General features: G+C 40.5%; 1 protein-coding gene across 1 annotated transcript; it reads right to left on the bottom strand.

The window, feature by feature from the left end:
- Positions 1 to 25,798, bottom strand: LOC142465471 (uncharacterized). Its single transcript, XM_075569430.1, has 5 exons — positions 25,681 to 25,798; positions 2,568 to 2,873; positions 1,099 to 1,176; positions 55 to 735; positions 1 to 8 (listed from the first exon to the last, which is right to left on the bottom strand). Exons 1-5 carry the CDS (start codon positions 25,796 to 25,798, stop codon positions 1 to 3), a joined length of 1,191 nt encoding a protein of 396 aa, XP_075425545.1.
- Between the last annotated feature and the right edge of the window lie 626 nt (positions 25,799 to 26,424).

Raw genomic sequence — 26,424 nt, forward strand, 5'->3', positions numbered from 1 at the left:
CTACAGGGCTTTTGGGCAGCGATTCACCTACAGGGCTTTTGGGCAGCGACTCACCTACAGGGCTTTTGGGTAGTGACTGTTCACGGACAGGGCTTGTGCCCAGTGACACATGTGAGCAAGTTGGTAGACACTGCACAAGTGATGGTTGGTCTGTTTCATGTGTGTCTTGTTTTGTTTTTGTCGCCTCCTTTGTAGGTGTCTGCTGCTGAATTTGTACAGATGGCAGCGGTAGGATGTCATCAGGAACCTGCACAGCAATGTCTGCTACTTGACCGGTAACATTTGGGCCTGGTGAATGAATATCAGATGAATGTGGTGAAAACTGACCTGCATGAACAGATCCTGGCTGGGAGGTGTTGAATTGTGGTACATTAGTCATTCTCCAGTAATTAGCTTGTGTTTGCTGAACAACTAATGCTTCGAATGAGGTGTTGATTTTTTGCAACTGTTTAGGCACTTCAATGAAGACTCTGTGGAGATGTGCCAATTGTGATACTGTTTCTTCCTGCAGTCCAATCATCCTTTCCAGCACTGTCATCATGTCTGAATGGCGACGATTTTCTGCGTCCACTATTTTTCCCTCTGAAGCTACAATTGCATCGTATGTGGAAGTTGATGGACGATTTGGCGGTACAACAGTTTCTATTGGCACCTCTTCATGGTCACATGATTGTATTTCAGTCTCTTCTGTGGCGTCATCCTCATCATACTCATCATCCTCATCACCATGATGTTCTAAAAAGAAATGTACACATTATTAAATGGCATGTTAATGTATGCTGTGTTACTATGTAATTGTACTGTGTCCTAAGTAACACCTAACATGTTAGCATACGTTTTATAACCTCATTAAAAACTACCTTGACTTACGAATAATGTTTGGACTCAGTATGAAATATGAATGAATGAAAAGTTGCTCTAAACTCAGAAGTCCTACATGATAATTAACATCACTAACACAATACATGTTGCCTTACACTTAATTTTCACTGACACTAAGTAATCCTATTTAAAGAAGATGTGCAAAACAAATAATGCACATGACAACATAACATATAGAAGAGCACATATTATATGGCCAGCAAATGATACACTCACCTTCTAGTAGTGTTGAGCTGGCTGACCCAGGTGAAGACACTTGTTCCATCTCAGGTGACACATGTCCTCCAGGGGCAACTATATATAACAATAACATAAGTTTTACATTTACATGTGTAAATATTGAACAAACACTTATTGTATGTTCTGTATTTATGATTAACTAACAACATCAGTTCCTTAACCGAAAATGTGTGTGAAAGTGAACATAAATAGTTGTAATAACACTGTACATGCCTGTGTACTTAGAATTTTTGAGTTCCCTAACATACAACATACTATGTTTCTGCAGTAATGCGTGAGGATAAATAGATTAAATGAGTACATAAAAATCATATGTTGTGTAGTGATATCAGTATCATAATGTACATAACTATCATGAGATGACCATTCACAATGGTTATCATGAAGGTGGTCATATTGCAAAAAGTGTTGTTTTTGGTAGAGGATATGTGTGGTACATTAATCGAAGATGTGGCACACCTGAATGTGGCTGTGACTCAACAAGACAACACATGCAGTGTGTGATAATGTGTCTTTCATAGTAGTTCAACTATAGATATGAGTGAACTAATGTGTGACGTACGCTTTGATAAGTAATGAGTTGTTGGGGCATTTAGTAGCTAGAGTTAAGCTTTCAAATGAGTGTGATTAACTTCAGTTGTGCTATTCAGGTTGTAAGAAAGGTATTCCCTTCCCCAAAAAGCCTAATCAGCCACACCTTTCAATGACTTGAAACAGGTGCAAATGGTGTGAACTAAGTTGACCGTGAAATGAGGCTGTAATTAGTGTGTGTGCTGAACCCCACCCCCTCTGTTGAAGTGTATGCTGTGATGAGATATTAATTGCAGCTGCTTTAACACAATGGTAGATGAGCTAAGTAGTCATCTGCAGTGTTTAAGTTATGAAAACAATGACATAACATATGCTACGTGTGCCTCATTATGCTGTCTGTATATGACATAAAGCAAAAATGGACCTTTTCATAAGCAACTATAGATGTGTTAGTGCCAGTGATGTTTGTAGGCCGTTACATGCAATTTCTTTGATGCATGCTTAAAATAGGCAGTAATGTCATGTTTGTCGGAGTAAAATCAATAAAATACACAATAACATGATACATATTTCTGTTCTGTACCTGTAGCTACTAATAATTTCTCATGAACATGTGTTACACATGTGTACTACCCTGTTGTTCCCCATCTTCGCCCACCATCAATTGCTTCCACTGCAGCTATGCATTTTGGGAATTCACATGTAAATGAGCACGCAATGGCACGTGCTATATTAGTTACTGCTTTTAGTAGGACTACTACATATATGTCTATTTTGAGATATATATATACAGAATCAGACATATACATATATAGATGCAGGTATGCTTATATTGTGAAGACAGTATAAAAAGCAGTGTAACTATGCAAAATAACTGTAAGCAACGACACGCCTAGTACAGTAATATTTATCACCTGCTGGAAATTGTGACGGATAAATTCCAATGTCACGGTCACCAGCCAAGCCTTCCACGACGACGGTAAGTAATTTTGGCCGAAGCAGCTCCTCCAATGGAGTCAATATGAGACGTTGTGGTGTGGGCCCACCTCCAGTGCCAGTAGCATGCACGCGTTGGTCTTGTATTTTCTTTTTCAATTTGGACCTAATATCATCAAATCTTTTCCGACAATGATACTTGTCCCTGACACTATTCCCACAGGCATTGACACCAATGACTATTGTGTCCCACATTTCTTTTTTGCTTGCTGCACTTGTCCGCCCTTGAAAAACATATAAAAGATATGAGGTAAATGAATAATAATATAAGCACCAGTTTCCTACACTGCTAGCTGTTCCAAGTGATAGCAAACATGCTGTTTTATGTGTAATATGTGCAGCACATGAGCATTCACTACTAAACCTATACATGTAAGCAAGGTTGCATTCATATTGTATGCAGTTCTGGCAAATTGACCGCCTGTGTTTATTTGTCCTTGTAAGGCATGATAAAAAGCTGTGTTTCCACACTAATGAACATAGAAAGATATTGTGTACCCATATTTGCATATGAACAAAACTCAGATGACCTAGGATCACATGTATTTGAATAATAAATGTAAAGTTACACTTACCTACTAAATGTCCATATATACTGTCATAGTGCTCCAGAATGCCAGTGACAAGAGCCCTATTTTCCTGGTCATTGAAGCGAGGATTACGTGGCTTCTCCACACGTTTTTTCCGAGCAGGTTTAGGGTCAGAGCTTGGCTGGTGCTGACTGGACTCTCCTTCTTCCAATGGAAGAGCCTCCAAAAGCTGGCCACCAGCAAGCACGCCACCACCATCCACCCCATCAGCAACTGCGCCACCAGCAGCACTCCCAGCACCAGCACTCCCACTCCTAGCACCAGCACTCACACTCCTAGCACCAGCACTCACACTCCTAGCACCAGCACTCCCACTCCCAGCAACAGCACTCCCACTCCCAGCAACAGCACTCCCACTCCCAGCAACAGCACTCCCACTCCCAGCAACAGCACTCCCACTCCCAGCAACAGCACTCCCACTCCCAGCAACAGCACTCCCACTCCCAGCAACAGCACTCCCACTCCCAGCAACACCACTCGGTGCACCAGCAACATCACTCCCCTGAACAGTACGTTCACTCCGACGCGTACTCCCACGAGTAGCACTCCCACTCCCACCAGCATCACTCTTCCCACGCTTTGCGGGCATACTTCCAGCACTCACAAAAAACAGACAATAAATGTACAGGCAATCACACGACCCACTTCCACATATAAAACAAGACAAAGATGTAAACAAAACAACAAAGGACAAAGCTCACCCAATACACAACAAGTCTCTCAGTCAATATGCAAATGTTCAATCGTCCAGCTCTGTGCGTCTCTCTCTCTCTCTCACTCCCAACAACACAGAGAATGATTAGCAGTACACGTTGCCTTTAAATATGGCGCGCAATCAAAAACATGCTTGTTTCGCCTGATTCAGCAAGATTTGTGATTGTGCAACCTAACAGCACCCCGCCACGCACGCCGATACACCTGTGTGTGATCGGCTCATCATCGTGAGAGTGGGCGGATTTGTTTTCTGGTTGATTTTGAATGTATTCGGCACTTACTGCATACGGAGAGGGAAAAACGCCAATAACATGACTAATCGATAAGCTTGCCGATTTCACATAATCGTCGCTTACTGCATGAGGCCCTATGTGTCCACTGCACTGCACTCCCCCCGGTGGCTTGTTGTTTTATTGCATGTTCTTCGTCTTGATGTCTCTCTTCAGACACTGCTCGCAGCACTTGTACTGTGCTGCGCTTTGCTCATGGAGGTCAGGTGGTGGCCTAGGTGATGGATGAAGCCTGTGCTTGATCAGCTTGCACATTCAGCAGCTGGGGCTCGCTCCGGAGCACTGACTGCAGAGGCAGCTGTTTCTAATTGGTTGTCGGCAGCAATTAGCATAGTTGGAAAGTCATTATGTGGCTACAATCAGTGTTTGCATTGTTTTCAGGTGATGGGTTCACAGGGGTTTAGGGTATTTAGTCACAGTAAGTCTTAGGCATCACTGCACACCCAGGAAGAAGATCCCTCTGTGGGCTCGAAACGTTGGTTTTTTTTTTCTGTTACAATACAATTCTTTATACACTTAGCTCTAAGTGCTGCCTCACTTTGCTGTTCCACTGCCCTTCTGGATGGTAACCTTAAAAAATTAATGAAACAAATACAAATAAATAAATATATAATATATATATTTTTTAAATTGTTTTTTAATATATATATATATATATATATATATATATATATATATATATATATATATATATATATATATTATATATATATCTCAACTGTAAATATTACTGTATGTTCATTTGCATGTCTTAGACAGGTCTGCAACCCTGTCTTTCCCCATTATCACCCAGCATACAGCGCTTCCACTGCAGCAAGGGATTCTGGGAAATGACATGCAAATGAGCACTCAGTGCCACCTTTTTTCTCAAACTCGTATTACACAAGCAAATCCTCAAGCCAATGCATGCAGTTTTAAACACAGCTTTTAGACAGAGGCTGGGATGAGATGCAAAGCCATTAAACCCACTCACAGACATGTTTCAACCTTGATGGATATCATCAGTGTGAGGTTGGTTGTAATGGCTAAGCTGGTTTGAGACTATAGACTAGGTAATCACCACAATTATTAAGGTTATGGTGGGTAAAAAAAGTGACAAAAACCCTCCACAGTAAAGCATAATACGAGCTTGAGACAAAAGGTGGCACTGAGTGCTCATTTGCATGTCATTTCCCAGAATCCCTTGCTGCAGTGGAAGCGCTGTATGCTGGGCGATAATGGGGAAAGACAGGATTGCAGACCTTTCTAAGACATGCAAATGAACATACAGTAATATTTACAGTTGCTTTATGCTTTACTGTGGAGGGTTTTTGTCACTTTTTTTACCCACCATAACATATATATATATATATATATATATATATATATATATATATATATATATATATATATATATATATATATATATATATATACTTTAAGAGATTACTTACTAATATAAATTCGATGTGTGGCCCTTGTTAAACTTGGATTATATACTTATATACAATCTTTCTCATTGCTTATTTGAATGGTATATCTTTGTGTCCACATTATACATTTGGACAGTATCTCACTGAATCTATCCACTATTGTTGTATCTATGACTCAGATGATTAGTATCAGAGGAACAGTATAAATTGACTCATCCATTTATGATGACATCATGTATCTTTAATGGATTATGTCTGCACATGTATTTAATAGATTGAACAATATCTATCCACATACATATTCATTTGCGGTTTTACTCTTGTTTCATGACTTCTCTTTGTGTCTTCATCATTATTAATTCTTTTGCATTAATTACATCATGCCAGAAGGAGATATATCTATATCTATATATGTGTGTCAATTGATTGTGAGATTATAAGGTTCTAACATGCACACTCTCAATATGCAGTGCAGTCTGTGTTAGGTTTGAAATGGTCCTGATATTTATCAAGGCTTTCCAACATACATAATTATACAGACAGGCAATGTTCAATTATATATATGCTAGATATTATTTTAAACATTGTTGTTATTGGATTCATCTATAGAATTATCCTATGGGTTCTTTTTATTTTATTTCTTTATTTATATAGTGCTGCACAGTAGTAATACATGACAATCATATAAATAATAAATAATACAAATAACAGGTCATGGGAATAAGTGCTTCAGACATAAATGTAACATTTAGGAAGAGGAGTCCCTGCTCCGAGTAGTTTAATATCTAATTTGTAGGTAGGAAGAACGTACAGAGACAGAGGGAATTCTGGTAAGTGCGTCTGCAAGGGGCCAAACATGATGTATCATGTGTATAGTATTAGCCACGGTGGTATTGATATGTTTCTTTAAGCAACTGTGTCTTAAGCTGGGTCTTAAAGGTGGATAGAGAGGGCGCTATTCGGGTATTGAGGGGAAGGGCATTTAAGAGGTGTGGGCAGTCAGTGAGAAAGGTTTAAGGCTGGAGAGGGCTTTAGATACAAAGGGGGTAGAGAGAAGACATCATTGAGCAGAACGCAAGAGTCGGGATGGTGCATAGCGAGAAATTAGTGCTGTGATGTAAGGAGGGGCAGACATGTGTAAAACTTTAAATGTGAGGAGGAGAATTGAGTGTGAGATGCGGGATTTTATCGGAAGCCAGGAGAGTGATTTCAGCAAGGGAGACGCTGAAACAGATTTAGGAAAGAGTAGAGTGATTCTGGCAGCAGTGTTTAGGATAGATTGTAGGGGAGAGAGGTGAGTGGCAGGAAGGCTGGACAGCAGGAGGTTACAGTAATCGAAATGGGAGAGGATGAGAGCTTGAGTCAGAGTTTTAGCAGTCGAGCAACAGAGGAAAGAGCGTATCCTTGTAATATTGAGGAGTAAAAGGCGACAGGTTTTAGAAACATTTTGAATGTGAGAGGAGAATGTGAGAGAGGAGTTGAAGGTGACCCTTAATCAGCGTGCTGGGCTACCGGGTGAATGATCGTACTTCCAACAGTAATGTGGAAGGAGGTAGTAGGGCCAGGTTTGGGAGGAAGTATGAGGAGCTCTGTTTTTGCCATGTTAATTTTAAGTCGGCGGAGGCCCATCCATGTTTAGGATAGATTGTAGGGGAGAGAGGTGAGTGGCAGGAAGGCTGGACAGCAGGAGGTTACAGTAATCGAAATGGGAGAGGATGAGAGCTTGAGTCAGAGTTTTAGCAGTCGAGCAACAGAGGAAAGAGCGTATCCTTGTAATATTGAGGAGTAAAAGGCGACAGGTTTTAGAAACATTTTGAATGTGAGAGGAGAATGTGAGAGAGGAGTTGAAGGTGACCCTTAATCAGCGTGCTGGGCTACCGGGTGAATGATCGTACTTCCAACAGTAATGTGGAAGGAGGTAGTAGGGCCAGGTTTGGGAGGAAGTATGAGGAGCTCTGTTTTTGCCATGTTAATTTTAAGTCGGCGGAGGCCCATCCAGGATGATATCGCAGAGAGACATTCAGAAACTTTGGTCTGTACAGCAGGTGTAATGTCGGGGGTTGAAAAGCAAATTTGTGTGTCGTCAGCCAAGAGGGGATATTTAAACCAAAGAGATGTTTTTAGGTAACCTAGAGAAAGTGTGTACAGAGAAAAGAGAAGAGGTCCCAGGACAGAGCCCTGGGGTACCCCCACAGAGAGATCGATAGAGGAGAGGGAGGTGTTAGCAGAAGAGACAATGAAGTATGATGGAGAGGTAAGAGGTGATCCAGGATAGAGCTTTGTTATGAATACAAAGAGTATGGAGAATGTGAAGGAGAAGAGAATGGTCAGGAGGGAGACACGTCAATAGTTATAAAGACAGGTAAGTCAAGCTTCTGTTTTTGAGTAATGGTATAACTGTTGCATGCTTGATGGAGGATGGAAAGGTACCAGAGTAGAGGGAGGAGTTAAAAATGTATGTAAGTGTACGGATTATAGAAGAGCAAGAGGTTTAAGGAGATGGGAGAGAATGGGGTCAATAGGGCAAGTGGTGGAGGGAGAAGAGGAGATCAACAGTGACACATCCTCCTCTGAGACAGTTGAAAAAGAGTCAAGGAAGGCAGGAGGAGAGTTAGGAACCAGTGTAGGATGGGAGGAGGAAAAAAAGAGGATGTTCTGACTTATGGATTCCACCTTTTCCTTAAAACAGTCAGCAAAGTCCTGAGGTGAGATGGAGGAAGAAGAGGCAGCTGAGGGTGGTTTAGTAGCTTGTCAAAGACAGAGAAGAGTCGACGTGGGTTAGACTTGTGCGTGTTGATTAATGAAGAAAAGTTGGTTTGTTTAGCTTGAGAGAGGGCAGAGTTGAAACAGAATAGCATAAATTTGTAGTGAATGAAGTCTGCGAGAGTGTGAGATTTCCTCCAAAGGAATGAGTGGAGAAACGCTGCATGCGCATGTGGGAATTTAGCCAGGGTCTGGGGTTAGAAGGGCAAGGATGGCAGAGAGAAAGCGGGCATGTAGGTCAAGAGAGGAGGCTAAGGCAGAGTTGTAGTTCCTGACCAGATTGTCAGGGTCTGTAGCAGAACTGAGATAGGAGAGGGAGGAGCATAAAGTGGAATCAAAGGTTGGTAGGTTAATAGCGCGCAGGTTTCTGTAGAACCGAGGGGTAGATGGAGGTGGGGAAGGGGAGAAGCGAGAGAGAGAGAGAATGAGATGAGGTGATGGTCAGAGAGAGACAGGAAAGGGGGACATGGAGAAATCGGAGAGAGGTTTTTAGTGAAACCTTGGTCTAGGTATTGGTCATCTTTGTGGGTGCTGGCTGCAATCCACTGTTGAAGGCCAAAAGAAGAGGTTGAGAGAGAAAGCGGGAAGCCCAAGGGAGCGAGGGATCATCAATGTGGCAGTAGAAGTTGAGAAGAACAGGGGAGTCTGAGGAGAGAACTAAAGGGAGCCAGGATTCAAAGTGAGAGGGAAAGGCAGAAGGGGGAGGAGTAGAGGTAGATGAGCGATAGATGACTGCCACGTGGACAGGGAGAGGAGAGACGATCTAGACAGTCTGAGCCTCAAAGGAGGGAAAAGTAAGAGAGGGAGAAATAGGAACGGTAAGGTAACGGCAGAGAGAGGAGAGCAGGAGCCCCACGCCTCCACCACTGCCATCAGGGTGTGGAGTGTGGGAGAAAGACAGGCCACCATAAGAGAGGGCAGATTCCAGAGCAGAGTCAGACTGAGTGAGCCAGGTTATAGGTCTCAGTTATAGCAAAGAGAAGCAGGGAGTGAGAGAGAAAGAAGTCATGCACAGAGAGGAACTTGTTAGAAAGGGAGCGAGCATTCCAAAGTGCACAGGAGAAAGGGAGAGAGGTGGGAGGATGGGTATGAGGTTGGAGGGGTTGACACCAGAAGGAGTAAAAGTTGCATTTGGTAGGCAAGGACGAGAGCATGTAGAAATAAGGCAGGGACCAGAATTGGGAGAGATATCCCCAGAATCAAGGAGGAGAATCTCCCGATTGGCTGGATACATTGGCACATTAGATACATCAGGAGGTATGAGATGTTTGCCAATTTCAAACTTTTTTGAAACTTTAAAAATGCCTTTTTTTAGCTGCTTACAATATATCTAAAAAATGTGAAAAGTGTTTATTTTATTTTGTACAGAATGTAGGGCTGGTGCCAAAGTGCCTTTTGGTATTTTGTATACAGTATATATATATATTAATGAAATGTGGTATGTGAGAAATCTGTGGTTCTTAAACTTATTTTCACCCATGGATTTTTTTCCTCATAGGAGGAAACATAATGAGCTGAAAAGCAAACTGACATACATTTTGCATTCCACATCATGTCTCTCCTCTCTGTTAGCACCACACTGCAAGCTGCCCCCCCCGCAGAATGTCTTTCCCCCACTAATTTCAGAACCTCACCCTCCTACTCACTCTTATCAGCATCTGCCTACCCTTGTGCAGTAAGGATAACAAAACTATCTATTTTGAAATAGTTATCATTTGGAAGTCTGTGGTGTTAAATAACGAAACATACAAGAGTGAGTTGAGTGTAGCGTCAAAGTCATGTAATTCTAACAGATTCCGATTACATAAAATGAGATAAGATTCAGGCCCATGGTTATTAAGCAGTCTTCTGCCATCTGACCCCCTTACAACTAGAGTTGGGCGAAACGGTCAAAATCCATTTTGTGGAATTTCCCAAGCTTTCCATTCAAAATCCGTTCCGCGGTGTAAAATCCGTCGACGGCTTGTTCCAGTTTCAATCCGTGCGCATTAATCAGAAACCGCCATTGGATACAATGCGCTGGCGGATTTTAGGAATGCAATTCGCGGATTGCTGAATCCACAGATTGGATTCTTAAAATCCAACATTGGATTGCGGAATCCGCGGATTGGTTTATCAAAGATAAAAAACCATCCTGAAAAAGGCGATTCGCCCTTTTTGAGATTGATCTGCCGAAATCCACGGACCTAAAGAACTGGCTAATCCGCTGCGGATCCAAATCTGCCAAAATAAATGTGCCCATCTCTACTTACAACCCATTCACGTAAATATACTGCATGGTGTTTTATGCTTTAGTAAGTATGGGCTTCTGTGTATCGGCTTTGCTACATCAGTAATACATCTATGGCATAAAGGGAATGTAACCAAATTCAGTTGTCCTCAAGCCCTAATCCAAATGTGTGATGAAAATGAATAAAACGTATCATATTTATCTGTCATAACATGTATTACATGTCTGAAAATATGACATGTATCTAATTAATAAATGAACCTGATAATAAGATGGTATTTGTGACGATATTTGAAGAACAAAAAAATCTGATGCCTGTAAAAATTGGCCTCTTTTATTTTTTATTTAACAATGTGTTCACATCAGTGTTTTCAATTTTCTTGTTATTGTCTGATTGATGATATGGCCATAACTGCAGCATATGGTGAGACAGTTATCAAATGTATACCTGGAAGATTTATGAGAGTGTTGCTGAAAGAATGATACAAGTGATCTAGTATTCAAGAATTTGGAGTCACGTCTGTTGATGAACTGGGGAGTGTTGCGAGCTTTGTGAAATGAACATTAATCAATTATAACATATGCAGTGACGCTAGTTAGTTCATTATTGGTCGTTTTTTGGTTTAGCAAAATATTGCTGTTTATTTTGAATGCTACAGTATGTTAAATCGCATGACATAGCCACGTTAGTGAAAGGAAAAAACCAGTGTAATATGGGGGAATACATTTGTATGTATGTATATCTTTATTTATATAGCACCATCCAGAAACACAGAGTTTTGCAATAAACGTGACATAATATTGTAACACTTAATGGGCGTAAGCGCTTCAGACATAAAGCAATAGGAAAAGGAGTCCCTGCCCCAAAGAGCTTACAATCTAGGTGGGAATAATTTACAGAGACAGAAGGAGGGTGTTCTGGTGTGTCTGCAAGGGGCCATGGTCAGTGCATACGAGATGTATAGTATCAGCCTTTTCCACATCTGATTTCAGAAACAAATACATATTGTATGTTTTTAATTTTAACGATTCATTAAATAATGGGTTTTTGTAATTAAATGTTGAGGCCATATCTATAAACATTGCTAAGTTAGGGGACACCTTGGTCTGGATTCATAAAGCCGCGAGATAGGGTATTACACCACAATCCAGTAACGGATTCAAGTCGAATCAAGTCAATGACCGTTAACACCGGACCGAGGTGTGATACTTGTATCGTAGCTTGAAGAATCTGACTTATTGGACCATATGTACCAAGCAGTCTTCCGTCAAAGACACATTGGAGCAGATTTATTTGAATGTGTCAGACATTTCTTTCCTCTTTTAGCAGCGATTAGTAAATTTGGGTCCGAGTACATCTTAAATTCTACGGAAAATTAAAGCAGGGTGCAAAAAAACAAACAGATTTCAACCGAGTCTTTTTTTTAGTCAAATACATCTAATATCAAACGAACCACAAACAAATGATGTAAACATTTGTTTTATTTTAGTTTCTCGTGAAAAGGGAAAAATTACATTAAAATGTCTAGTAATTGTTTTCATGTCGCTTTCATAAGCTGGAGACCTTAAATTGCACATAACCTCTCTCCTAATTAACACTTAAAGGTAAAAACACCTGTTTCAGTCACTTTAAACTTTAGATCCTCAAATACTTGTCTTATTTTTTGCTCATAGAGACTTTCTGAATCTGACTGGAAATCAACAGTATCTACCTGTATTATACCCAGATACACTAAAAGGTGGTAGGTGTTGGCAAGCCTTAACTACAGATGTAGTAAGATTTACTGCCTCTGTGACCAATGGGCTGAAATTTGCAGCCTTTGTGCAGTGGTTCCGCGCCCCCCGAAAGCGGTAGACTTTGCAGCCCGGGAGGATTAAAGCAGTGTTACTCATCCCGGGCCAGACAGTCTGTAATAGCTATGCAGAGGAGTCCCAGAGAGATGCAGTCTCTCTGTGTGTCTCCCTGAGCAGCTCTTAGAGGTTTTTCCTTTAAATAAATGCTTATATACTATATTGAAGGAAGGGGGTCTCTGGAGGTCAACCCCATTAATTTCTGCTATGGATACCCCCTGCTTTCAAAGATATAGACCTCCACAGGGGGTGCCGGTAGACAATCAGGCTGGAGTTTAAAGCTCCGGTGCCACGTGGGCTCAGCCGTACCAGCTACCAGGACCCCTACAGAGGTCTGTACCTCCGTAATAAGGGGGTACCCAGAGCTGAAATTCATGGGGTTCACCTCCGTAAACTCCTTACTGGAAAAATAAAAATGAAAAAACACAGTAAAACATTAAACATACTATATATTACCCCCCTGCATTACCTTAGTGGCTAACAGATAAGGTAATGAAGGGATTACCCACTCCTAATACATGCACAGGAGGCTTAACCACACGCCACAGGGTAACAATCCCCATCACACACAGTAACGAGCAATAGCCGTATTAGCCAAATCTGGCTAATAGCGCTTTTGCCCATTCCAAAGTGTGCAAAATACACATTATAATAAAATTAAAACACAAACACTAACCATTTAATCCATTGATTGTCAATGTGATTACCTATGCCCTCAACGGGGGCACAGATACCCACACTGGCAATCAATAGACAACCTATAAGAAATGTGTTACTTACCCCTGCCAGGATGAAGGCTGTCCTCCTCTTCATCATCCTCAGTGGCATCAATATCCAATAAAGGGCCGATGCCCAACCATTAAAATACTCCGCTTTAACAAACTGGTGGCTAACTTGGTAGGATTAATGCTTTGGGGTTCCGTTCAGAAGCAGGGACCTCCGCTGAGTTAATCCTCCCAGGCTACTTACTGCTTTCTTGGCCGCAATCAAGCCCCGGCCCGATCACATGCCGGCCCTCACAGACTTTTGCAGTCACTGATGCAGTAAGCCATGCTCTGTCTATACTATGCATTTGAATGGGAGTTAAGGCACGCTAAAGCTCAGCACAATTTAGTGACTCTGGGCCTAAATATTTAAAGGCGCTCTTTGAGAATTTAGGACAGCAGTGGCCAACTCCAGTGCTCATGGACCACCAACAGGTCAGGTTTTAAGGATATCCATGCTTCAGCACAGGTGGCACAATCAGTGACTCAATCAGAGCCATCTGTGCTGAAGCAGGGATATCCTTAAAACCTGACCTGTTGGTGGCCATTGAGAACTGTAGCTGACGATCACTGGCTTAGGATATAATGATATTTGGGATTTTCAATCATCAAAACAAAGATCTTAAAACCTGCAAATCTGTTTTTGGTGGTTTTGTTTGTTTTTCATCAGAGATTGATAGTGCTAATAGCTGGCAAAGAAATATCCATAACATCACTAGTGTTCAGCTAGATATGTAACTGTGAAATTAAATATATTTAAAGTATTGATAAAGTGCCCAGCAGAGATGTGAAAAAGGCGTGCATGACCAGAACAATAATGCATGATCAATTAGACCTCTTATAGTTAAAAGAAATGCCAAAGTGTCACTGTTATTCTGACCTATGCTGTATTTTGATAGTGCAACAATCACTCTTCCTGCTGCTGAGCTTACTGTAGCAGAACACCCGGTCACACTTTCATTTTTTAGAACCCTGCTCTGCTTAATGAAGTGTGAAGATCATGGTCCAAAATAGAGTCCACTGATGATTGAACAACCACAGTGCAGGAATTCAGACACGTCCTGTGCAGGCATAAACTCAGGTTAACAAATACAGGCCGTAATAAATTCTAAGATGTGGATTTATAGCATGACATTGATAGAGGAAGGCATTGTAATAATACATTTTAAGGTTTCAACATATGTATTATATGAAAATTGTGCCTGTTTTGCTATGCCTGTGTCAGCTTAAGATTTGGGAAGTTATGATAGGTGTTACTAGGCATATGTGGGGAACGCGCCTATAGATGTGGAATTATATACGGTATACACAGGTATACTGAAACTTGCATGCAGTTATATGACCAAATGTTTTTGTAGTATCTGAAGAGCATAATTGCCTTCACACAGCTGTAAATGTATCTGCAACTTAGATCAGATCTATTCCCGCTGGATTTCCTTCTTCATGTATACGTCCTTTCCTTCACTTGCCGCCATATTAAAAATGGGTGTCTGGGTAGAACTAAGAAAAGGTTTAGGTTATAGGCTCTGCACTTACTTAAAAAAAATGTTTTCAAATAAATCATAAAACAAAAAGGTGAAAAAAGCAAGAAGATGATCAGTGCAGCAAGAAACCCTGATACAGAAATAAAGTACTGTATGGGGGTGTGGTCATCAAGAATAAAACAGAGACAAAAGGCAAAACGAAAGCAAGCACAGTGAAAGTGTCACTAAGACCCAGAGACAGACACAAGCAAGCAGAGAGACACTGTATCATAATATAAAGACCCTTTTCTTACTGTAAATACATTAATGAATCATTTAATATGACACCAGTTTTGGTTAAAATCAAATTTGGCATTTGTATATACAGATACTAGCATAAATATGTAATAGCAACACCCTCTTGTGTCTGCATATCAATAATTTCCTGTTGGTTTAACACCCTGACATTACACCAGTTTTTGTTCAATCAATATTAGCAATTGGCATACAGGTACTAGTGTAACAGCAGCACCATCTTCTCTCTGCTTGTACTACAAGGCAAACTTTTCGTTGGTTTAATTTATTTAAAAAACAATCTTTTTTGTTTTACTGATTTTTTTACATTTTTTAATTTTATATTAAAAGTTGTAACTTTTGTGCTTCATTGTCAAAAGACAGTGTTTGGTATTTGTTCGTAATCAGAGTACATCCCAGACAACTTGTCAAAGGCGGATTCATATGCTATCTCTACATCCTGGACTCTAGCTCTACTCCAAATCCTTCTGGGATGTGCAATACCCCTAGTAGCAGTGGTATGCAGCAGTTTACCACTAGGCCACCTGTGTATGCAGGCAAGGCAGGGCCCACTAAATGTGTAGCCAAAACCAAGTATATAAGCAAACTCTTAATTCTCTGCAGCTACGCCCGCATGTAATGCGAAGTTTAAACAGGATTTGAGTGCTGGAAAGTGAGAACATCAGTATGCACTCACAAGGTGCTGTTTACCCAGAAATCCACCAAGTGCTCTTCGTGCTCTGACTAACTGAAGCTTAGGGGCACTGGCAAGAGAGGTAGCGATGGGTATGGCCCAGATGACACAATCATTCTTGGAATTGTAGCCTTAGAGTCAGAGGAAGAACAGCAACGGGATTCAATATTGTGCTTGTTTCTGCTCTTGGTAGTATCAGTACTAGTATTGTTACTAAACCTGGCGAACGTCCTGCATTGACGATGGAAGTTTCAGCTACCCTTCCAGGCACTGCAAAGTAGCGTGGCACCGACTAATTCCCTCCTGACTGATATTATTAACATAGATCAAGGTGATTGAGAGAGTAATCATTGTGGGGAGCATCTAGTGATGGACGAAGTAGTCCAAATCTGTTCCCCAGAATTCAGCGGATTGTTTTGACCAAACCCATCTCCTCCCCTCCTCCCCCCAATCCATCTGGGAATTTGGGTATTTCAAAATCTGAGCGGATTAATCCGAATTCGCCATTGGATACAATGCGGGGGGAATTTTTGAGAATCAGCACTCAGATTGCATATTGAACCACAGATTGTTAAAATTTCTCTCTCTCTCTATTTCATTAGTCTTCCATTTGGACCGAGGCAGGTGCAAATCCGCCCCACAAAATGTGCCCATCTCTAGGAACAGCACAAGCTAAGCAATATATTTTGTCCTACTGTAGGTTTTCAACTTCTCCTATCTTATTTTACTATTTTAATTGAAGGCAACTAAGCAGACATTGCCCACCTTTCAAGCTCCAGTAGGATTCATCACGATATATAGTCATTCGGTAGTTTTTCACTATAAATCACTATATCAATGTACTATTTTTTGGGGTGACTTGGTGTCATTGGTTTACTTTCCCCTAGAACAAGGGTTCTTAACCTTTTGTACCTTAATCACCCCTAAGGGACTAACAAGGTCCCTAATCACCCCATAGCAATAATTTTATATACTATGTAACGTGCAGGTACCATTTCAATATTTTAATTTCATATGCCAGCAAAACGAATATAAGGACATACTCAACATAGGTACCAAGAAAAAATACCAGTAGTTAGATAAACATGTAATTTAAGTTTACGAAAACCGAATAAACAGAAAACTCAAATTGTTAACAAAAATAAATAAACGCACCAAAAATCAATGAGAACGCTGTTGTTTTTTTTAGCAATTCAAATCTGGTAACAAGGGAGAGTTTTTTATAAGGGAAGATGCATCTCTCTTTTTAGTAAGTACGTGTAATGAACAGAGATGGAAAATAATGGTGGAACACTATCGACCACATATTTATGTGGTGGGAGATGAAGAAGCTTTCACACGATGTATAAGCCATGTGTTATTTTAACAGAATAAAAGTAATAAAATAGTACAAATAAAGAATGCATTCTTCCCGGTACCTTCTCTTGAATGGCCGCAATGTAATCTCGCGCTCAGTGCGACCTCGTGCACATACGCAGTGTCGTGATGACGTAATGGCGCGATAGAATTCCCTGACGCGTTTCGTCACCTGAGGGTGACTTTCTCAAAGTCGAAACGTGTCAGGGAGTTTGATCGCGCCATTACGTCGTGATGAGGCGCACGAGGCTGCACTGAGCGTGAGATTACATTGCGGCCATTCAAGTTTGAGAGGCTATCTCTGGGACTTCTACAGACTGATTTCTGTCGGCAAATTACACCTCTGGCCTCTTGTGAGCAGCTACTACTTCCATGTAGTCCTGAGGGAGCTTCCATTTGCGGACGTCTGCTGTTTAGAGAACGGATTGTGGTGGTTTATTCACAAATTGCTTGATTGATTTTTACTCTTGTGAGTTCATTTCTTCCCCCCCTCCCTTCCCTTCCTTTTCAATATTAAATGTACTATTTTATGCTATGGGGCGTGCGCTCTCTCTTCTTTTTCTCCTCTATATATATATAAGTATATATATATTTTTTTTTTTAATGATTTTATCATTATTTTATTTATTGTTTCATGCTTTTGATGATTCTTTGTATGTATTTTACATTTGTAGAACCAAAGTCCCATCTAAAACAAAAACATTGTTTTAAGACCAATACCAAATCTGAAAATGCCCATCTTACTACTTACAGTACATCAAAAATATCGGCCATGTATGAAATAGCTGAAGTTCTCCATCGACATAATAAACCTGATTGGCAAGTTTCTTAAATTTGACCCTGCTGCAAGCAATTAAACTACAATAAAATAAATTGATGTGCATTTAAATACTCTTCTAATTAACTTTTATACATTGAAACCTTTGTTTAAAAGCCAATGACTTCCAGTAAAATTGAACTAAATGTTCTATAAAAAAAAAACACCACCGTTTTTTTTACTACTAAACTGCCTATTAGATTACACCACATAATACTCTTGAGATTCTTTTCATTAGCGTGTTCTTCTGATCTGATATTGCCTTTCCTGTGAGATTTATGTTGTGTGCAATTATTGCGACACGTTTAATATTTACATGATTACTCTATTCACTTTAGTAATTCAAACGGAGATCAGGAGGATTGATCAAAATTAGTCAACATTAAAAAGCTGTCACAAATCCTATTGAAATAATGCACAATCTTAATCCAGTTCATTATGCATTTTGTTCTGCTTGAACCATGAAGTTAATTTTCCACCGAACTATTGGTATATATAATAGCAACTACAAAGATAATGAATGCATGCATGTATCAATGAGCATATGGCATATATGCACACGGCCCATTAATATAGTAACAATGCAGTTCCACTGAGCAATATAAAAAGAAGCTGCCATTCGATTTTGGATGTTTGTTTTATTATCATAATGTAGACCCTACATACTTTGCATTATTACATTGTGAGGGAACAAGTGGTCAACTTAAAATATTGAGGACCAATCATGTTCCAGTTGTACAATGTGGTTAATGCATGAAGATTGTAAGTATATTTTTATTCTGGCTATATTGCAAACTAGGTGTACTTTACAGGAACAAATCCTCTCTAAGTCTGCTGGTCAGAAAGCGTATCGCACAGCTAATGCTAATGCCAATTATCGACTATGGGGACATAGTATAAGGCATGGCACCCCAAACCCACCTTAGCAAACTTGACACCCTCTACAATTCAATATGCAACTTTGTTCTCCAATGCAACTACAACACACATAACTGTGAAATGCTCAGAGAATTAGATTGGTCATCACTTGAGTCTAAGTGCAAAGTCACCTTTCCTGTCTTACCTTCAAATACTTTCTGGGCAAACTACCGGTCTATCTGACAAGCTCCTCACCCCTACCACATGCAGCGCTTATCATCTGAGATCTGACTCCAAAAGACTGTTCATGGTCCGAAGGTTCAGCAAAGTATCCGGCCGCTCCTCATCTTACCATGCCCCCCAAAACTGGAACAATCTACCGGATACTCTCACAGCCTTCACCAGTCTAAGTTCTTTCAAAACCAAAGCTGTCTCACATTTTAACCTGGTCTGTAACTGCTACATACGTCTATAATATATTATCTCTAACTGTGCATGCAATGTCTTGTATATAATGTATACCCTGTTCACTTATGTAACTGTATTTGTAACCTTTTTATTATTGTCATCTTAACTCTGTGCCCAGGACATACTTGAAAACGAGAAGTAACTCTCAATGTATTACTACTGCCTGGTAAAACATTGTATACGTAAATAAATAAACAATATTTCAATCAAATGGAGTAAAGAATACTTACCGCCCATGATTCCAAAATAAAAATAAAAGCTCCACACAATTTTGTCTCTTTTTGACTCCTAACCTTTTTACTGTTTTTTTTTTTGTAAAAGACAAATATGTACAACTAATTGGGTGGTAAGTGGTAAGTATTTTAATGTTTATTTTTACTTGTGTTTTCAGTGGGGTTTTTTTTTGTAAATGTTCCCTCTCTCCGCAGGTCCTGTGCATTTGATTGGCTGGTCCATCAATATACTATAATTAAATAAACTCTGTTTAAAGTGGAAAACATATATGTTAATGCAATGGTGCATTAAAAAAAAACATGTGGCCAGATCAGCTAATTCAAACGAAATAAAGTCAAAGATAGACATAGGGTGTTATACTGGGAAGGCAGCATCCCACTGACAAAGACAGACCAAGAAACTGACAGTGACAAAGATATTGAATAAAACAGACATAGTATCACCCACTGGTAGATGGTGTCTCTCTTTGGAAGCAAGTCTGCCCCATCTGAAGGCAGTGTAATTGAATGAGGGTTTCAAATAGTCAATCAATCAATAATTCTGTATCTGCTAACTACAGGCATACCCCGCATTAACGTACGCAATGGGACCGGAGCATGTATGTAAAGCGGAAATGTACTTAAAGTGAAGCACTGCCTTTTCCCACTTACCGATGCATGTACTGTACTGCAATCGTCATATACGTGCATAACTGTTGTAAATAACGCATTTGTAACGGGCTCTATAGTCTCCCCGCTTGCGCACAGCTTCGGTACTGGTAGGGAGCCGGTATTGCTGTTCGGAACGTGCTGACAGGCGCATGCGCGAGCTGCAGTTTGCCTATTGGGCGATATGTCCTTACTCACGAGTGTATTTAAAGTGAGTGTCCTTAAAGCGGGGTATGCCTGTACTAGTTCTACACGTGTTTACATTGTTGATGAGGAGAGGTAACAGAAGTACAGTAGGAACAGGGAAAATCTCAGAGCAAATAGTTTGAACTAGAGATGCACAAAACTTTCCAAACTGTATTTGTAAACGTTTTTGCCCTTTTTTTTTTTTTACCAAAATCAATTCCTGACAAACAAGTTTACAGAACTTTTCAAAGCTAAAAGTTTCTCAGAAATTGCACATTTCCCCAGAAATTAGCTGTTTTGCCAAAAATAGCATGTTATTCACAATTCACAAGTGATTGACCAAGCATTTTCTTCTCTCCTGTCCAACAAAACCCATATTTCAGTCTTTGAATGAGAATTGGCAGCATTCATTGAAATGCTTTGGTAATTTTGACCTTGCTGCAAAAACAAAAGGCCAATTTTGCTTAGTTCAAACATCTCTAGTTCAGACCACCCCAAAATGAGCATGTTTCAATACTGGAGAACTCAAGAAGACTACTTTGTTTACCATTACTGTTCAGTGAAGAAGCCAGGGAGGAGAAATAGATGACATGCACATACTGATGCATGTCTATTTTGCTGTCTTCAGTGAACTCATTTGCCTTTCAGCACACCTTACCTGGAGATCTGAAATGTCAACATGGTGTAAGGTTTTGGACACTGAAACAGGCTTGGAGAGCAAGTCATGTAGAGTCACTACAGTGGATGTATTCAGTGGATCATAATATGTCTGAGAGTGCAATACGTTCTCTTATGGTGTAGCACTGCAAAGTAAATATAACTGTCAAGTGTGGCACACCAGTGAACACGTGACCTGCATACAGGACAAGGGTTTATACACAGCTACCTAGCTCATAAACCGATGTCTGTGAACAGTATTTTTCTTTCTTTCATACATTGCATAAGGGGATTGGGACCCTCTTTTATTTCCGGCTGCAAAACTGAAAGTCTTTGATTGTATACCCTACTTAAATGTTTTAGGTATATGCCACAGAGAATCACTGTCTTAAGTGGCACTATACATTAGCACCCCTATCACTTCTTTATCACAGCTACCTAGCTAACCCACTTTTCACCTTCCGCATAATCCCTCAAATGAGTAATATCTCCCCTCTATCTGTCCCAATATACCATCTGTCATGGACAGCAGACTTGTGAGCACATGATTTATGTATGCAACAGGGTTATAATAAACAGTTACTGTAGCCAACTCACCTTTCTCCTGTGCAAGGTACTTTCAATGAGTTTATATTTACCCTTTACTCGGTTGCATTCATATCTATACGCTGCTACCACCCAAGAATGATACAAATAAAATATGTATCTATCTGCCAGGGTCTAAGGTCCCTGTTTATTAAAGAAAAAACTACTGTATGCACATAACACACAAAAACCTGTTGTAGCAAAATGTGTCCGAAAATGTAATTTACTCTATACAAAGCATGCAAACAGGTCATTCCTAGCCCAAAGCATCACTTATTATATTTTTGCTTTAATCTAAAAATACAGAACTTAGGTTACAGAAAAAAATATTTACAATAATATACAGTTTAAACAAATGCAGACCAGTTTCTAAAAATAATAGAATAAAACATAAATAGAAATTCCTAGATAATACGTTACCATGTGTCATCGGTTTTTCCCAGAGGGGCCACTGGCGTAGGAAAGATGAGAACTCACATCTGGTCCCAAAATACACCTCTTGTTGAATTTTAACGCATAATTAAAAATGAGGGCTTTATATTCTAGCTCCCCTTCATTGAGAACACCATAAGCCCACCCCTGTTATCGATCAGCCACGAGGTTGACAGCTCTAGACTTAGAAGAAAAAAAAAATTCTTGACATTTAAAGTCTGACTAAATATATAGAAGACTTCATATCTCAATTTCTCTAATACTTAGACAGCCGCGAGACATATCAATAAGTTCAGGTGAGTTTTCTGAACATTACAATTTTGACAAGCTTACCCATACATTTGAGCGACAAATGGATATCTGTTCCTTGCCACCTCTGAAAAATCAAGTGTTTGTCCTTATTTCAGCCGTCTCCTTGCAGCGAGTACAAATATCTACATGTTATTCATCAGAATAGATGTCATCACATGATATCATTATTTTTTTTGTTTCAATTTTTTTTATTAGGCATTGATACAGTGCACATAGTTACAGAAATATTTTGGCCTAATACAAGGTTTTTCCTTTTGTTGACATTATCAGGAAAAGTCTCAACGCTCTCCCGACCCTTCTCCTTGGGTCGACAGGGCTAGCGTGAGGGTAGAAACAGAAAGAGGGAGCAGGGAAAAGAGAGGGGGGGCGGGGACTCTATCCTCCTCAGTTTCCATTGATGGGTTTCTCTCTTGTCTCCTCTATTGCCCCCTTGAGGTGTGTAAAGTTTAATGTACTGTTTGGGGCAACCATGGTTCCCATGTCTTGTAAAAAGATACCATAGTCCTTTTCAGAAAGGATGATAGCTTCTCCATTTCCATCACCTCTTGTATCCTTTTTTTTACTGTTTGCTTAGGTGGGGGAGACACCTTCCTCCATGAGGCAGCCACCGCACATCTGGCCGCTGTGAGAATGAAGGAGATTAATTTTCCTGTTGGTCGGTCAAGTTTCTCTATTGGTCTGGCCAACAATTAGGTCAGCGGGTAAATGGGTGTTATGAGGTCAGTGACCTCTTTTATTATATTTTGTATGGTTTCCCAATATTTCTGAATTTCTGGGCATGACCACCAGATATGGGCCATGTCACCCTTTTGACCGCAGCCTCTCCAGCATAAATCGGAGGCCAGAGGGTAGATTTGATTTATTCTGACTGGAGTAAGATAACAGCAAAACAGTATTTTGTAAATATTTTCTTTGTTTGTGGTATATATGGAAGTTCCTGAGGCTGCTTCCCAAATACTTTCCCAATCCTCTCGGTCTATAACTATATTAAATTCTGCTGCCCAATTAAGCATGTAATCATGGATGGGGGCGTCTGTCGCCCTCTCCAATTCTGCATAAATTTGTGTTATAAGACCTTTTTGGTGGGCTGTTTCCTTGCATAGTCGCTCGAAACCAGTGAGAGGGGAAATTCCAATGTTGGGGATAGAGTTTGAATAAAATGTCGAATTTGTAGGTATTTGAAGACGTTCAGCCCTACTATTTCATATTTATTTTGTAATCTTTGATAACTCAGGAACTTCCCTAAACTCAGGAAGTCGGCAACCGCCCTAATATTTTTAGCCGTAAATTGGTCGATTTGTCTGGGCTCACAGCCAGGTGGGAATTTGGGGTTTTTAAGAATTGGGGTAAATTGAGATTTAGGCGCCGTGAGCTTGAATTTGAGTTTGCATTTTGTCCAGGTCTCCCATGTGTGTCTCATTGGACCTAATTTGAATTTACTATTCTGCATATCTTCCCTGCTCAGGGACCAAAGGCATGCTGGCAGAGAAGGCGTCCCGGCGTATTGCGTTTCTATATCTAGCCAGCAATATTGGCCTGGGTCTGCGTTCCAAACTACTACGTGTCGCAGCTGGGTGGCTTGGTAGTATCTTGTAATATCTGGTACCCCAAGGCCCCCTCCCCCCTTGAGGCCAGTAAAACTGCCCTGGCGATTCTGGGTTTTTTACCCTGCCAGATAAAAGGAAAGTTTAGTTTTTGGATATTCTTTAATTCTGAGCCAGGGATCTGGACCGGGAGAGTCTGGAAGCAGTATAGCAATCTAGGGAGTATATTCATTTTTACCGAGATCATTCTCCCGATCCATGATATTTGGTATCCTCCCCACTTATCTAGGTCCTGTCTAATTTTCCAAAATAAGGCCGGGTAATTATGTTGGTATAGAGATTGGTAGTTCCTCGATATCTTGACTCCCAAATATTTGATACAGGAGGAGCTCCATCGGTTGTAAAAATTTAGTTTTAAGAGTTTCACCTCTGGCTCTGGCAGGTTTAAATTCAGTGCTTCGGATTTGTCACTATTAATTTTATATCCTGATATTTTTCCGAAGTCTAGGAGTTCTTTTGGAGGTTGGGGAGGGAAATTTGGGGTTTGGAGAGTGTTAAGATGACATCGTCTGCGAATAGGGATATCTTATATTGTTTATACAAAGATAATAAAATAACTGCGCCAACCGTATAAAATGGATTCAAGGTTCAGTCCCTCATGGAGTATAGTCCCGCTGCCAGAGTATCTTTAAGAGGTGATTCAACAACCTCTTAGTTGTCACAGAAAGGTAGAGAAGGGGGGGGGGGATCCTCCGGCGCGATGTCTTACTCAGATTTCCAGGACACATGCAATGTAAACAGATAAAGGGACCACAATCAGGAAGGGTTAAATCACAGTGGTATGTTGAAGATAGGATGTTAAAGAAGCACACTTACATTAAAACATTAAAGTCCACCTTGAGTGTGGTGTGTGTTTCTTAGAACAACCTCAGGAGAAGGGGGAAGACAAAGAAAACATAGTATAATACTGTTTTATTAAACAAAATTGATTAAAAAAGAGATTGCCAACTCACAAGCGACCATTAAAAAATGGCATAGAATGGTGAAGTTTTCAGTCTCTTCAACATACCACTGTGATTTAACCCTTCCTGATTGTGGTCCCTTTATCTGTTTACATTGCATGTGTCCTGGAAATCTGAGTAAGACATCGCGTCATTTGACGGCTTTTTGGTCCTCGCAAGCCACCATACTGAGGAACAGAGTGAATCCCAATTTGGCAAACACCTCCACCGGAGCGCATGCGCATGCGCGGACGGCAGAAGCAGCAGCAGCAGCAGGGAGCCTGACGAACGGGAGGGGGACCAGGCTGTGCACAAGTCTGGGCGAACCACCCGATCCTCACCCACACCACTGGATTTCCATCTTACCCATTGGGACAGACCCTACGCGGACACCTAACCACCTGGGAGGAAGTCAGACAGAGACTGAAAACTTCACCATTCAATGCCATTTTTTAATGGTCGCTTGTCAGTTGGCAATCTCTTTTTTAATCAATTTTGTTTAATAAAACAGTATTATACTATGTTTTCTTTGTCTTCCCCCTTCTCCTTAGGTTGTTCTAAGAAACACACACCACATTCAAGGTGGGCTTTAATGTTTTAATGTAAGTGTGCTTCTTTAACATCCTATCTTCAACATACCACTGTGATTTAACCCTTCCTGATTGTGGTCCCTTTATCTGTTTACATTGCATGTGTCCTGGAAATCTGAGTAAGACATCGTGCCGGAGGATCCCCCCCCTTCTCTATCTTATATTGTTTATGCCCAATTTCTATTCCTTGGATGTCTACATTAGTTCGAATTGCAGATGCCAGGGGTTCTATGGTTAGTGCAAAGAGGAGAGGGGACAAGGGGCAACCCTGTCTCGTACCGTTTGTAATACCGAATCTCTGATTGCTGCCCCCTGGTAATTTTACCATTGCTGACGGGTTCTGATAGAGTCTACGGATCCCTTCTAGGTATGCGTCTTTAAAGCCAAATTTACGCATAGTGTGGTCTTAGAATAGCCAATCGATTCTATCGAACGCCTTCTCTGCATCTAAGCTCAAGAGTAGTGCTTTGGTTCCTGTGAGGTGGACATGATCAATAATATTGATTATCTTACGAGTGTTTTCTGAGGCTTGCCTGCCCGCGACAAATCCTACTTGGTCAATGTTTATAAGTCTCAGTAAGATAGGGTTTAGTCTATTTGCAAGTATTTTACTATATAATTTAAGGTCGTTGTTGAGAAGGGAGATTGGACGATAGCTTCCACATTGCATCAGGTCTCTGCCTTCCTTATGTATGATGGCTAGGTTAGCAAGAGACATTGAGGTGGGGATTTGATTCCCTTCCATAAAGTGGTTAAACGTTTTTAGTAGATGCGTGGATAGTGTGGGCAAGAATCTCTTGTAATAGACATTGGTGAAACCGTCAGGGCCAGGGGACTTAGAGGGTTTTAGCGCTTTGACTGCCTCTTCCAGTTCCTCTTTTGAAATCTCAGCATTGAGGACTGTGTTTTCCTCCTCTGTCAATGTAGGGAGGTGAAATTTGTTTAAGTATTTTTTTATAGATTCGGATGCTATCGGTTCAGGTCGGCCATTTTTAGATCTTAGGTTATATAGCTCGGTATAAT

Source organism: Ascaphus truei, chromosome 14, assembly GCF_040206685.1.
Source record: "Ascaphus truei isolate aAscTru1 chromosome 14, aAscTru1.hap1, whole genome shotgun sequence".
In the NCBI taxonomy this organism is placed as follows: domain Eukaryota; kingdom Metazoa; phylum Chordata; class Amphibia; order Anura; family Ascaphidae; genus Ascaphus; species Ascaphus truei.

What these genes read in the sequence shown, in the direction of transcription:
- LOC142465471 (XM_075569430.1), bottom strand. Translation starts at nt 25,798, where the DNA reads ATGCGTAAATTTGGCTTTAAAGACGCATACCTAGAAGGGATCCGTAGA. An exon ending in GAGATTCGGTATTACAAACG is followed by an intron (nt 2,874 to 25,680) that starts GTACGAGACAGG and finishes ATGTTTTTCAAG; the next exon opens with GGCGGACAAGTGCAGCAAGC. An exon ending in TCCGTCACAATTTCCAGCAG is followed by an intron (nt 1,177 to 2,567) that starts GTGATAAATATT and finishes TGTTATATATAG; the next exon opens with TTGCCCCTGGAGGACATGTG.